The sequence below is a fragment of the Halichoerus grypus genome, chromosome 6 (genome assembly GCF_964656455.1).
Source record: "Halichoerus grypus chromosome 6, mHalGry1.hap1.1, whole genome shotgun sequence".
Lineage (NCBI taxonomy): Eukaryota > Metazoa > Chordata > Mammalia > Carnivora > Phocidae > Halichoerus > Halichoerus grypus.
This window is the reverse complement of record NC_135717.1, coordinates 100,379,503-100,395,317: the sequence shown is the minus strand read 5'-3', so window position 1 is coordinate 100,395,317 and position 15,815 is coordinate 100,379,503. Positions and strand designations below refer to the sequence as shown.

Here is a 15,815-nt window from a genome sequence, read left to right as displayed (position 1 = left end):
GTCACCTTTATATTAAAGAATATCAATTTGAGCAGGTAACCCTTTATCTGTGAGGTTGTATATAATTGTTTTTTTAGAACTGTATTTCCTATATAAAACAAAAAGTAGTGGATAGATGATAAATAGATACTCCTTTTCCAGGGCTGCCATAACAAATCACCACAGGCTGGGTGGCTTAGCAGAAATTTATTCTCTCACAGTTCTGAAAAATCAAGAAGGCCAGAAGTCTGAAATCAGGCAGGGCTGGCCCCTTCCAGAGGCTCTGAGGAACAATGCATTCCATACCCTTCTCCTGGCTTCTGGTGGCATCGTAGGGCCCCGAGGCTTGCATAACACTCTGCCTCTGTCTTCACATGGCCTTCTCCCTCATGCCTCTGTTTCAAATATCCTTCTCTAAAGACACTGGTCAATGGATATAGGGCCCATCCTAAATCCAGGATGATCTTATTCCAAGATCCTTAAATCTGCAAAAACTTAAAATATGGTCACATTCACAGGTACAGGAGGTTAGAACCTGGACATACCTTTGCGGGGACACTCTTAAACCCACCATATATAATAAAAAGGCTTGCAGGATCAGGAATAAGTTGCTGGCCAATTCCTAAGAAATACAGATAGAAGTTGTTGCTAAGTACTAGTTTTGTGGTAAGAGAGAAGATGCCATAAAAATAAACTATTAATAAATGTAAGCATTGTTCTCAAATTAACTTGGAGACCGTATCAATTTCAATCGTTCATCTTTATTGATAAAATAGGCTCGTATGCAGTACACACTCTCAGACATAAATTTAAGGTTTTGCTTTAAAAAAAAAAAAGTATGGATGTTGCTATATAACAAAGTAAATATCTTTAAACACCAAGATCTTAAAATTATATCCAAGTAAGAAGACTAAGAATAAATTAACTTGTTTATAAAAATAATTATCAAGTAACATTCTGTAATAGAGCTGCCTCAATGAATTGCCTCAGACTTAATCTCAACTGTGTAGCTTATTTTCTTTAATTCTGACTTGGGATAAAAACTGTATGAATGAATGTGCCACCAAATTAATAGATAGTTCCCCCAAAACCAATAGAAAAGTTTAAAAATAAAAATTGTCATTTATAAAATATCAATTAAGGCCTCTGAGAAATGAAATCTATTCAGTGTTTGGGCCATTAGCCCTTTCAGTCAGCCCCATCGACCCCACTTACTCCAAACTTAAGATAGAAAAATTTCAAAGTGAAAAGTGGTTTTGAATTTTACCAATATATGAAATTATACACAAAAATCACCATGTGAATATTTCTTTAACAAATTACAAAGCCAAAAGTAGAATTTGCTACTGTGCTAATTTTAATATAAATGAGTATATTTAATCATATGTGATATTTTTCTTTTATCCTTTTATTCTATAATCACAAAATAAGAAAAATTTAGATTTCAATTGATGTTAAAGTACATTTCTATTTCTAGTGGCTTTTAAAAATTTAAATACTGGATATTATTTTGTAAAAAATAAAACAAATACTTATAAATCCATAGATTTCCTACCCCCCAATCCCCCTATGGACTGAGAGGTTACAAGAAAAATCTTAACAGGTTATGAGGACCAGATAGAGCTTAAGAATAGATCCAGAAAACAATTTTTTTTTTTTGAAATTTTAACTTACTTTCTGTATCTCTTAAGAACACTTTTAAAAAAGGGTTCAATGAGGCAGAGCAAATTTGTTTACTTTGAAATTACCATACCTAGCTTGCTATATCTAACATTTCAACTGTTAGCTAAAAGAGCTGTGTAATATACTTAACGATCAACCAGAGAAGAGAAAAATCTCATCTTCATTATTGATTTAGAACCAAAACTTAATCTTTCAAAGGAGTAGTTTAACCTACTAATATGTCTCTTATAAGGTCTTCTTTCTTAGAAAGTAATATTCTTTCTCTTTCATTCCTGAAATGATATTTCATATACTTAAGGAACTTATGGACAATTGTTAGCTGACTATTTTAATTATGGTAAATTAGCTAAAATTAAATTACCTCTTTTGTTTATGGTGCATATATAAAACATTCCTACAGCCTTGCTAACTGAATTTTCTTTGATAAAAATTTACATTTATGGGAAGGTAGACAGGCAATCATTAAAGCTGAAGTTTCATGGTACATAAAGCTATTTGTTAACTCTGACACCATAGAGGGAGGAGAAATAAAATTTAGTATGACAATCTTCCATTCACAAAACTGTGGCAAAATGTGGATAATTTTATGAATTCCCAAGCATTTACTGGGGACAATCACACTTACCCAAGTATCATACAGAATGCCAACTGCACTGCTGAAAGCTCTTGACAGTTCAGCACTCAGAAAATCTTCAGTTTGTTCATCAATTAACAAAGTTTCTATTTTAAATTTTATTTTGGAATAAAGTCTATGACCATTAACTATGCATTTTTTTGTTGCTATCTCAAGAATGTCATTGCCAGTGCACTGTACATACTACAGAAAAAAATAAAGCAAAGGGTAGCTTGAGACAGATTTTTCTGTTCATTCATTCACTTTAGTAGGCCAGTCCCAGTCACCATTTGGAGCCTTATAAAAAGCTCACAGACTTACAGGCTCTTCAGCTCTTCCTCAGACTCAGATCACTATTGGTCACTAATGCTGACAAAGATGAACTTTCAGACATATCATCCTTCCTAAGGTTCAGAAATGATTCTCGAGTTATTTGAAGGATCTCTCTCAAGCCTTTGTTTTCTTGCTAAAAGAGGGCAAAAACAAAGATGTAGTCAGCAAGATAGCCCCAAGAATACAAACGTATCTTAAGCCAAACATATGAAGCTGTGACAGAAGGTTCTATCATTCAAAAACAACAACAAAAAAGAAAGCTCTGTCATTGGCAGACATATACTAAATGACAAATGCAGTTGAAGCTGACAACTTGAATCCAGAGAATACTTTTTTTAAAGAGATAGAAACTGCTCAGTGTTTCCCACCAGTGCAAAGCCTTATTTATGCAGCTGTGATTGTAGATGGAAGCTCAGAAACTGCCTTATTTTACACTCACAGTATAGATGAAAAAAATAACACCTAGATTTATAGTTCTATAAACTCAACAAAGCCTGTGAATAATACCCTGGGACTAGAACCTCTTTGTACTTTAGTACTTCTACTCCTTTCCATGAGAGCGTGGAATGCAGGACAAGCCATCTGGTTTGGTTTGTTTTCTTCACTGGAATTTGAAAGCAGCAGGGCTGACTGAGTGAATCGTTATATTTTTCAAGGGAAGTGACCAGATCTAGCACTGATAACCAACTTTTTTTCCTAGATTAGCTACTGTAAGAAATTAGCAGACATTTAAAAATAACTTTTATAATTCTCAACCACTTTGTCTTCAGTCTTACTTTCCAAGTTTCATTGGTACAAAGCAGGGATCAGCAAACTACATACAACCTGGCTTGAGATCTGTTGTTTGTAAATTAAACTTTATAGGAATATACAATCTTTTTTGTGTATATGGCTGCTTTGTGTTACAACGGCAGAGTTGAGAAGCCACAACAGAGAATGTCTGGTTTGCAAAGCCTAAAATATTTTCTGTCTTGTCCTTTACTGAAAAAGTTTGCTTACCCCTGTTTTAAAGAATGCTTAGAGACAGAAATCACTTTTGGCCCTTTATAACCAGTAGTATCTCCACCATGATTTCAAAATGAAGCTTTTAAAGTATAAAAGTCTATTCTACTGATTTGAATTATTCAACAATGATTTATGCCTTTGCTACCACAAAATAAAGGACAGAAAAGCTTTTACATTCCCCAGAAAAATACGAGTGCCCAAAGAATATTTGGGGATTAAAAAAATTTTCCCTGCATCATCATGATCTCCAACAGAATGAAGGAATTTTTTAAATCACTAAACTAAAAAGCATATTCACCCAATAACAGGAAGCAACATAGGATCAAAACATCAATTTTCTCAAATATCGCTATAAGTTACTACTGATCCTAGACTCTTCTATTACTATGGAAATGGTCTTGCATTATATACCCATATAACCAGTATCCAGGTTAAGAAAGAGAACATTGCCAGTTTTCCAGAGAAATGTATACATGTATTTTTAAATAGGATGTATTTTCTGGCATAAATCTTTGTATGGACAGTTTTCACCCACATTTGCAATGTAAAACTTACTTCAAGTTGAAATATTCGCTCCTGTTCCTTGCAACCCTGTTGTTCATCAATTTCAATGGCTTTCCTCATTACTGCTGCCATTTCCGTTATCTGATCAACATGTGCTTGTAATTCCTGAAAAAAAGAGATGGGGGTTGCAAATCAGTGAAATACTTTATTTTTATTTTGGATCCTCTCCTTTTTAAAAAGATCTGCATTGCCACTTAATATGAATGTAATATTCTTACATTGCCATTTAACATGGAGGTACTATATCAAACATATTTACAAGAAAGTTGACTGACCATGAATGTGCTTTTGAAATCAGACTTCTGTTAGGGCTACAAGTAAGGATAAGCAGCACAATATAACTAAACCCACTAGCAAGAAGAGTACTCATATTTCATATTCCTCTCACCACAAATGATCAACACCTTTTCCTTTTTTATACCTACATATACTACTAATCAAAGTAATGCGGAAGACAAAAATTATTGACACATTCGATCTCTTTACCCCTAACATCTTCATGATTTACAAATCTTTTCTGTATTATCCCGTGCCTAAAAACTGATCTCAATCCAACCTAGAAACTTTTCCAGATTATAATCTTCTTTGAGAGCAGGAACTGTATCTTGTTTATATTTGCCTGTGTCTGGTACATAATGGATAATAAATATTGAATAAAATGAACAGACATCTGCTTTTGAGTATTAAAATATTAAATGTCCTTCTTTGCAAACTGTTCAAAGTATCACTTAGGTATAAAATAGCCACATTTATTTGGTGCAGCAGGTAGCATAAATTTCTTCCAATCTCATGCTATTATTCTGTTTTGCACACCTATATGATATGCCACGCACCTGCGAGGCAATAGGAATCTGAAACCTATCAAGACATGTTCCCTGATTTCAAGGAGCTTAGAGTCAAGTGAAAGAGACAGACACGAGGTTTAAAAATCAACAGAAACTTGAGAATAATCATTTTTCAACAAACAGCTTCTAAGACCATTATTCACTGGCAGTTGAGGGTGATTTTATTATATTAAGGTCAAACTTCAAAAGCTAAAAACTTCCCCAATAACCCCGTCTCTTAAATAACTGTACATATCTGATTTGTATAAAGGATTTGGAGAGGACCTCCAAAACCCACAAAACTAGTAAATTGTGGAAGAAATATGGAGAACAAATAGTATCTTTAGCAAGCCACACATTTAGTATGTTCTAACCAACAAAAATGCAGGTCCTTAGGTTATTTTAATGGGGACACCTATACAATGCTAGCATGCAGAAAGGCAAAACAAAAGGACTAATCTACACTACCCAATATGATGCTATATAAATGTCAATTAAAATTAAACACCTTTTAAAAAGTTAATTCAGTCCCTGAGTTGCACTATTGACACTTGAAGTGCTCAAAAGCCACATGGTGCTGAACAGCACAGATAACATTTCCATCATTTCAGGAAGTGCTAGTGGACAGTCCTAGATTAGATTATGGTAGCAAGAATAATATCAAGACAAACATCTCTCATATTCTGAAATAGTATTTTAAAAATGACTAATATCCTTCCCTCTGGAAAGGGAGCATAATGTTTAAAAGCAAGTTAAGTACAGACAACTGCAGCAACAGACTGAGGATAAATAAAAATCCTGAATACCAACATTTTCTTCAGTTTATCATTTAGTGTCCTTTTAGGGTAAAAGGCTGTACAGGAAGCAAGTAATTCTTTGCTTTTAAAATGGAAGAAAATGAGATTCCACTAATTTTTTCAGTACAGTCTGTTCTAATTAAATCATGAGAAAAAAACACCCCAAGACTTCAAACAGAATAGTATCTTTATAGGCCTAGTTCATGGATGGTTCATTTATTGTAATAAAATCTTTAGGAAAGTATCATAGGTCTTTTAATGAACACAAGAGGCCAAGAGCTGTGCTTTCAAAACTGTCTGAAAGGCAAGAAGTGTCAGTAATATAATCCTTGAACTTTCTTGAAATGCCTTTCATTTTTAACTTTTGTTTAGGGTTATTTCAAATTTGCTCAATAAAGACCTGCCACAATAATAATAATAATAATAAAGACAATATAGCATATATACATATAGTATAAAACCTAAACAAAGCATTTTTAGGTTGTTGAGAACTCAAACGAAAGAACTACAAACTATCAAAAATCTGAATTAAAACTGTTCCTTTAATAGTGCAAACAAAATTTTTATGAAATCAGATTAAAATGACTTCCAAGAAAACACTTTGATGTCCACAAAGATGAGAGCTGTTTATAAAATTTTGTAGCAACAAAATGAATACCTGGCTTGAACAACCTTTAAAGCCTGCAATTATCTAACAGGCTGGGTATAATACAATACACAGAGAATTAATGACAGATTTAAAGTTTCTACACTGAATATTTTTGCATGGCTATCAAAAGCACAGCATATTTTTTTAAAGCAATTTCACTTATTTGCTGATTTAAACTGGCAGGAAAATTCAGTGTCAAAGAGTGTTTTAAATGGACCTCCCCCCCTTCCATCCACACCCCAAAAGTTGACTGTTTTATTTAGTGTACATTCTGATTTGCTTCCAAGTGCCTCCTCTCCAGTCCATGTTGAGATGCTTCAAAGATGTGTCGAGATGCATCAAGGAAGAATCCTTCGGAGCTGTTACGATGTACCATGTCAATCTGTAGTATAGAGTCATTATAATGTTAATACGGATATCATCCGTAATTTAAAAACTGAATGAGTGTTAGTTCATGCGTGTTAGCCAACTGTTTGAAATGTTTGTTTTTTTAAGATTTCCAAAAAGGCATCTGTTCAAAAATAATGTAAAAATGAGTATTTGCGATCTGTATTTGGACAAAAATGAGTTCTTCTCAAACTTTTTATTGATTTTTCAATCTGTGCTCAAAAACTTCTAAGTGAGGGTGAAATTTGTACTACAGTGGTCTCAAAATGATCTCTTATGCCAAAATGCTGTTATGTGTAACTCCGCTTGTTACCCCTAAATGTGTTATAAAATTTTTTTGTGTTTAGGCTCATCAGAGTGTCAATACCTAAACACGTCCTGGAATCTCGTATTTTTCCACCTTTATCATACAAGTTTCTCTGCTCACCCACTTCTGCTTGTTGACCCTTCCCCCCCCTCAATAATTAATTCAAGGCTAGATTTAGATGGATTTGTCTTTCTTTCTTGACAGGTTCCCAGATTCTCCTCAAGAGAACTAATCTTGCTTCCACTAGTATTTCTCTATTAAATCATATCTCTATTTTAGGATTCATCACATCCTACCTTATATGTTTGTATCTCCCTTTACACTATAAGCTCTTATGGCAAAGTAATGGAACTTATTATTTATTCATCTTATTATTAATAATAACTAAGCCAGTGCAAGTGTTAATAAATGTTTGTTTAATTGAGTTGAAGTGTCTCCTTTTTGGGAAAAATCAAAATCACAAACATTAATATGTATTAGTTGGAATTAACAACAAGTAACTGAACAGTCATTTTATGGAAGGATCAGCACTTAGATGAATTCAATCTACATAATAAAGGATGGTTTACAGCTATCTTAAGAAATGTTTAACTTTGCTAAATGTGTTCTAATGTGTTCTAGAAAATACTTGCTTTTGGCATAGCTGCTACCAGATGGAACTAGCAACCTGCAGTATCTTATGCTCAACATTTTTTGGTAGAGCAATCTCTTTAGATCTTAACAAATTTATTTCTTAGGTTTTAAACATAAAGGCCTTTTGGAATTTCTCAAGATTATATTTTACCAATAATTTAATTTAAGTCAATTCATCTTTGTACCTTTAAAAGAAACACTCAAGTTATACATTTAAATTTATATGTTTTTATAATGATCTCATTAATGATAGATAAATTTATATTCAAAAGATTGCCACTTAAATATCCAAGGTTATTCCTTTTGGTTAGAAGATGAATAGTATAGTTAGATAACATTAACCCATATTTATTAATTTATTATTATACAATTGACACAAGAGGTATCTATTACTAATTCTCTTAATATGCAAACTTGTCGGGGCGCCTGGGTGGCTCAGCCGTTTAGCGTCTGCCTTCGGCTCAGGTCATGATCCCAGAGTCCTGGGATCGAGTCCCGCATCGGGTTCCTTGCTCCGCAGGGAAGCCTGCTTTTCCCTCTCCCACTCCCCCTGCTTGTGTTCCCTCTCTCGCTGTCTCTCTCTCTCTCTCTGTCAAAAAATAAATAAAAATCTTAAAAAAAAATAAATAAATAAATAAAATCTTTTAAAAAAAAAAAAAAAAAAAAAAAAAAAAAAATATGCAAACTTGTCACACAAAGATCTATTTACTAGGTATTTAATTTTAATAGAATAATTAATAATTTAAAAATACCTACAAGCACCAAGATGGAAGAATTATTTTAAGGACTCAAAAATGTGTTTCAGTAATTGAGAGATAAAAACATGTCTTAAAACAGTATTTCTTAAATAATGTTAGTTTTAACTAATAATAGTTAGCTCACCATTATCCAATATAGGTAATAGCTAGAAATCACAATATTCTAATATTTTTATTCACATCAGCAGTTAAAATTCAGCTTAAAATATAAATAGGAAAGGATTATTAGACTTGTCTTCATAGCACTTGCTAATGAACATAGGGACATACACAAAGAAAACAGACACAGGGATGTCAATAAGTAAAATGAACAGAGGGAAAAACACTAATTTCTAACCAGTTCAGCTCTGTCTCTAAAAATGGTGTTAAGTGATATGTGATTGGGGATTGGGGGTGGGGTCAAATCTTAATATGCTGGCTCTTTTCCTCCCTGCCCCCTATGGTTTTTCCATCATAATCAGTATTGTTTATAGTCTGGATTAATTAGCCTCATTCAGAAAACAGTCTTAAGGAAAACAAATCTACCTTTAGCTGGTTTCAGATTTCTGAAAAAGTTTTTCAGCATTTCAATTTTTGTTTTTGCAACAATGTCAACACACAAATTAGAAGAAATATTTCTTAAAAGCAGATAACCTTATAAAATAATTTTGAATTGAATATACTTACCTTTACTTCCCAAATAAAGTTTATTTTTGAAAATATGTTAAAGCTACTAGGGAACAATAGGAGTTAAGAGAGTAAATCAAACAAAATACGTAAAAAGAAATGACAAAAATAAGGAAAAGCATAAAATGTCACAAAGATGAAATATTCAATATCATGTTAGATACCTGTGATTTAAAAAAAAAAAATCTCAACACAAGTTAACCAATTGTGCTTCTTTTTCATTTTCAGTTATATTTATAAAATGGATTACCTTGGAGTGCTGTTCTTTTAACTTCGTTATTATACCCGGATCATCTTTTTTGCTAGCCATTAGCAGTCTAAACATTTGCTCTCGATACTTGCTCATTATAAGTTCCAAGGCAGACTGATGTTCTTCCAGGGATGTACGCAATTCTATCAAGAATCACAAGAATAACAGTATATTTTACTCAAACTTGAGTTAAAGATGTACAAAATATTCTCTTCCCCACTGTATTTACCAAAAAAAAGACGGTGTTTCAAAAAGAAAACATGTAAAAACCTTGACATAAAGAAAGCAAGCACACCAAATGGAGTCCTTTATTAGTTTTTTAAATGACCATTTAAAACTCAGTTTTAAAGAATCGTTTCAACAAACATTTACTGAATAATAATTAAGTACAAGATAATGCTCTATATTAAGAATACCCAAAAGGCCATGGAGCTCAGAGTCTAGTGGAGAAAGCAAATGCATAAATAATTATAATACAATGTGTAAAGTACAGCGTAGAGCTCTACCCAAATATATATAAACAAAGTCTGTGAGGAGAAACTGGTGAAAGTTTCACATTATTGAGATGAACTTGCATTCCTTAAGTTGAAAAAGGAAAGGGCATTCTACACAGGAAGGCATGAAAGCGGATGTTGTATTCAGGAACTAGTTCAGGACAGCAAGAACAAAGGTTTCATGGAGAAGAGAGGTATGGGAAGAAGACAGAGAAAAAGGCCTTGAGTTGATTTTGAAAGCTCTGGATAAGGAAATAAGTATACAATGAAGGTTCTAAAGCAAAAAAATAACATGATTAGATATATCTTTGAAAAATGAATCTGATGCCTGTTTTGGAGACAGACTGAAGGGGGGGAAGAGACTAAAATCACAGAGGCCAATTAGGGCCTCCCATCAGTTCAAGAGACCATGAACACCAAAGCAAGAGACCAAAGCAGTGGTTCTGCAGAGAAGGAAAGTGAGTTACTTCATAGGTAACAACAATGGCACAAACTGAATATTGAGGGTAAGAATCTAGGATGACTCCATGCAAGGTAGACATTCATATGTACGAAAGGATAATGATTAATACATATGATTTGGGCATATGGATCAGAAATGAGAATACCAAAAAGGAAATTTAGTTGGCTATTTCCCCATTTTTGAAAATATTAAGAGTCCAATTGTGTATTACAGCTCTTTTAATTTTAACTAAATTCAATTTTAACTAAAATCCAATGAACTATGCCCTTCAAAAGGGTATATTTTATGGTATGTGAAATACACCTCAAATGTGTAATAAAAGAACATGTGCAAAAGAAATGAAAAATTATTTTTTTTAAATAAATTTGAATCTAACTTTAAAGCCCACTCCTTTATTCTCAAAGCATTCTGATGAGCCACTTAGTAACATAATTAATCATAATTTCCTGGTTCTTAACTTTAGTTGTCAAACTCCTTTGTGTTTTAAGACTATATATCTTACCTTTGTTCTCTTGTTGCAGTTCTCTGATTTGTCTGTTTTCTTGCTGGATTCCCATAACTAATGTGGACCGTGGCCGATGCCTTGCAACTTCATTAAGTTCTTGAATTTCTTCCTGATACTAATGAAAAGATCAAAAAAGAACATGTGGGGAGCAAATATTTGAAAGTATATATCTGATATATATCTGATAAGGGTCTAATATCCAGAATACATAAAGAATTCTTACAACTCTCAATAACAATAACAATAATCCTAATTTAATAATAATACATTAAAAAATGGGCAAACAAAGTAAGTTCTGGGGAATCTAATGTACAGCATGGTGACTATAGTTAATAAGATTGTGTTATATGCTTAGAAGTCAGTAAGAGTAGATCTTAAACGTTTTCATCACATACACATGGTAATTATGTGAGGTGATGCAGGTGTTAACTAACTTTACTGTGGTAATCATTTTGCAATATATATGTGTATCAAATCATCTTGCACACCTTAAGCTTACACAATGTTATATGTCAATTCTATCTCAATAGAGCTGGAAAAAAGTGGGCAAGGTATCTGAAGAGACATTTCTCTAGAGAAGGTATACAAACGGCCAATAAGCACATAAAAAGATGTTTAATATTACTAGTCGTCAGGGAAATGCAATTCAATACAATAGTAAGATACCACTTCACAACTATTAGGATGATCTTTTTTTTTTTTTTTAAGGATTTTATTTATTTATTTGACAGAGAGAGACACAGTGAAAGAGGAAACACAAGCAGGGGGAGTGGGAGAGGGAGAAGCAGGCTTCCCGCCGAGCAGGGAGCCTGATGTGGGGCTCGATCCCAGGACCCTGGGATCATGACCTGAGCCGAAGGCAGATGCTTAACGACTGAGCCACTCAGGCGCCCCTAGGATGCTCTTAATCAAAAAGTCAAATAACAAGTGTTGGACAGATTGTAGAGAAATTGTACTGTTGACTGGAATGTAAAATGGTGTAGCTGCTTTGGAAAATAGTCTGGCAGATCCTCAAAAATTTAAACACAGAGCTATTATATGACCCATTCATTCTACCCCCAGGTATATACCTAAGATAACTGAAAATATATGTCTACACAGAAACTTGTACACTAATATTCATAGCAGTATTATTTATAATAGCCCCCAAAAAGAAACAATCCAAACGTCTATCAACTGATGGATAGACACAATGCACTATAACCTTATGATGGAATATTATTCAGCAATAAAAAGGAATAAAAAACTTGGACGAACCTCAAAAAAATCACATTAAAAAACCAGTTACAAAAAGCCACATATTGTATGATTCCATTCATATGAAATGTCCCAAAGAGACAAATCCACAGAGACAGAAAGATTAGTTGCTAGGGGCTGAGGGAAGGGAGAACTAGGGAACAGCTGCTAGTGGAAGTGAGCTCTTGGCGTGATGAGACTGTACCAGAATTAGATAGTGAGTATGGCTGCACAACCTGTGAATGTACTAAAATCCAATGAACTATGCCCTTCAAAAGGGTTAATTTTATGGGTATTGTGAACTATAGCTCAATAACAATAGTAAAAAAGAACATGTGCAAAAGAAATGAAAAAAACTATAAATAAATGTGAGTCTAACTTTAAAACTGTACTCCTTCATTTTCAAGGCATTTTGATGTGCCGCTTAGTAATGTATTCATTATAACATTTCTGGTTCTTTAATTGTCAAACTCCTTCGTTTTTACAACTCAGTACCAGATATATGTTCCTTGGAATGCATGAGTCAAGCTGGACAGTTAGGGAGATATGTAATCTGTTTAGGGCAACAAAACAAGTAAACTTTCTCCATTATTTCCAGTAGCTTTGTTAAAAGCAGTATCCCAGGGTTGCTTCCTTTTACAAGACGGATGAGTTTCACAAGAGTAGGCTATGAATATACATTTCCCCCAACTGATTTCCATCGTAATATAAGAAATTGTATAATTCTCTTTGAGTTGAAAATTTTGTCAATAAGGAGGCTTTTAAAATGGTAGCTAAACTCCATCGACCACTGGAAAGTTCTTTTATGCAAGTTCTTTTATAAGAAAATTCTTACACGTATTATAAGGATAATAAGAAGTGAAGCCCTTTTCATTTCTTCTTTAACTGGTAGCATTAAGTGAAAATTAAGGTAGGAAGTACAGTATAAACCAGATATTGCTTTACATCATTTTCGAAAACTACTTTGTTGTTAAATAACATCACCTAAGTACTTTTATAAAGAAAAATATAAACATTTCTACATTATAAAAATATGAGACAGAGCAAAATATGTCACTATTAGTAAAAGATATTATTTGGTCTTTGTCAAATATCTCTGAACCTAATATATTCATATATTTTCTAAACTCCAACGTGCAACTTTGTCAGAAAAACAAGTAATCAAATATACAGTTTTTAGAATATACATACATATATATATATTACCTGAACATGACAAAATTATAGGATAGTCTAAAGTAAAATTAAAACCTACAAGTCAAACTACTTTTAAGTTTTACAGAACATTAAAAAAATAACTATTAATTAAGCAGAAGTTTATGATTCAAGCAATACATAAATGTCTGCTTTTTTCAAAATGGAATCAACAAGAAAGAAAAATCAAACCTGCTTCATCGCTTCTACTCGCTTATTGAGAGCTGTGGTTTGCTCAATCAGAGATTCTGCTGCATCGTCATGATCTCTCAATCTTTCAACAAGAGCTTTAGCATCAGCAAGTGCCTTCTCAATTGTGCAACTCATTTCTAAAGGAATACCTATAAAATTAAAATCAAGACTCAAAACAAAGCCAGTATATCGTCATTACTATTTTAGTTTCATGTTAACATAGATATGCTTAAGCTACATTTGTTACAGGATTGTTCACTGCGCAGAAAAAACATGTAAGAACACTTGTGGTTTTGCTTCTTTTAGGATGGCACAAGCCTGACAGTGAATTTATAATATCAAAAAAATTAGAGCATATATAAATGATTTGCAGACATAATCAGAGTGTATTTAAAATACCCTGAATTTATGGTGGGGAAAAAAGTACAGATCAAGTGAATACATTTTATATTATATAAAAATTGTGCTCTTCAGGAGATCACTCCCTTATCTTGTTATTTGTGAAAAAGGTCACTTTATTAGTCCGTATTCTGTGGTCCATGATTGTGAGTTGCTAACTATGAGATCCTTCCTAGCCTCTGCTTGGTCAGGTGACCTGAGATACCATTTACAACACACACTTATTGACCAGCCAAACTGGTCTCTATGTGTCATGCTATGTCAAAGTGTCCTTCTTTTGGAGGAACTACATCTTATATGAAGTACTATAATCCTAACTCTTGCACTTCCTTAGTAAATGGTTAAAAAAATATGACTTAGAACACCAGCCATTATGGGAAATTTTTGATACGTTAAAATCAATAAATAATGTGTTTAAGAGGAGCTCAAAAAATTAGAAGACAAAATATGAAACATTCAATAGTTAGCTTCTTTCTTCCCTAGTATGCAGAGACCTCAAAACAAAATCGTAATTTTAAAATAATCTCTCTCAAAGACTTTAACCTTCTGAAATTTACTATCTTTGAATTTTTCTCTTAGTTTTACCTTACCTTCTATATGAGCCATCCTTTCTTCAGGGCTTTCTCAAAAAGTAAAGTCACACGGTAAAATTACTAGGCCAGAAGCCAGGTCTACAGAAGTTAAATTAAAACTCTGGTATGGATCAAAGCTAAGGGCTATAATTAAGGATTTCATCAACTGTAGGAAGACAAATTTGCTACAGAATGCAAGATTGTTAGATTCTACTGTACTAGTTCAAACCTGAATAAGAGGATTTAATCAGAATTAAAATGAAAAACTGCCAATTTAGAAAATACTCAATGTATGACATTTCCAGAGAGCTTTAAGAATTAAAAAAAGCTGGAAATTAAACAATTTCTGGCTCTCCAGATAAAACAACCAAAAGATTTGTCTTCTAAGATTTGAGAGATTCAGAAAAAGGTACTTGAAAAAATGATAAGCAAAGGGGTCATTAAAGTTACAACTGTCCCATACTGGCTAAAACACAAAAGGACAACTATCCATTATCTGTTCAAGATGCTGCTCCAAGGAAGACATTAGCAAACAACAGTGTCCTGTCCTTTCTCTAAACTTCCAAGGAGAATTACTTAAAATTATAGATGGATAACAATACAGATTTCTTATTCATATGGGAGCCATCATATCTCCCATTAACCCCACTAGTATGAAACACCAGATCCTTCAGAATAGAATTTTGAAGTTATTTAAAGCCCCCTCACCAAAAATAAACAAAACAACAACAAAAAAAACAAAACTAGGAGGGGGAAGTGGGGGCAAATTGACTTGTAATGAGTAAAAAAAAAAAAAAAATTTGGGCGCCTGGGTGGCTCAGTCGTTAAGTGTCTGCCTTCAGCTAGGGTCATGATCCCAGGGTCCTGGGATCAAGTCCCGCATCAGGCTCCCTGCTCGGCGGGAAGCCTGCTTCTCCCTCTCCCACTCCCCCCTGCTTGTGTTCCCTCTCTTGCTGTGTCTCTGTCAAATAAATAAATAAAATCTTAAAAAAAAAATAAAAACAAGACATATTTGTCTTACAGTAAAGATAATTGGATGGAACAGATGGTCAAAGAAAATAATAACAAAAAAAACAAATTCGAAAGTCTAGAGAAAATTGTAAAAGACTTTAGAGACATAAAGTTTATCTTGGCTTAACAGAACAACTCAAGGGCTAAGAACCTCTAACAATCCCAGGTCCCAACCTGTAAATAATATTATTGGGACTACTATCTGAAAAATACTCCTTTATGCTCTGTAACACAAGATTCAATAAGTTTTCCCTCCCTTGCCCTCCCAAAAAAAAGGGGAGAAGAAAAAAAACTGAGCTCC

The 15,815-nt window shown here is 33.4% G+C and overlaps 1 protein-coding gene across 2 annotated transcripts in view; it reads right to left on the bottom strand.

The window, feature by feature from the left end:
- Positions 1-720: 720 nt before the first annotated feature.
- The window catches only part of FGFR1OP2 (FGFR1 oncogene partner 2), a 33,332-nt gene continuing 18,237 nt past the window's right edge, over positions 721-15,815 (bottom strand). The window contains exons 2-7 of one of the 2 annotated variants that reach the window (XM_036080210.2): positions 13,533-13,681; positions 10,908-11,025; positions 9,449-9,591; positions 6,716-6,829; positions 4,169-4,282; positions 721-2,741 (exon numbers count right to left, since the gene is read on the bottom strand). In XM_036080210.2, the coding sequence (XP_035936103.1) occupies positions 2,604-2,741; positions 4,169-4,282; positions 6,716-6,829; positions 9,449-9,591; positions 10,908-11,025; positions 13,533-13,667 (762 nt within the window). In that variant the 5' untranslated portion in view covers positions 13,668-13,681 and the 3' untranslated portion in view covers positions 721-2,603. The remainder of the gene's footprint in view (positions 2,742-4,168; positions 4,283-6,715; positions 6,830-9,448; positions 9,592-10,907; positions 11,026-13,532; positions 13,682-15,815) is intronic. The other variant, XM_036080211.2, reaches the window with a different exon arrangement.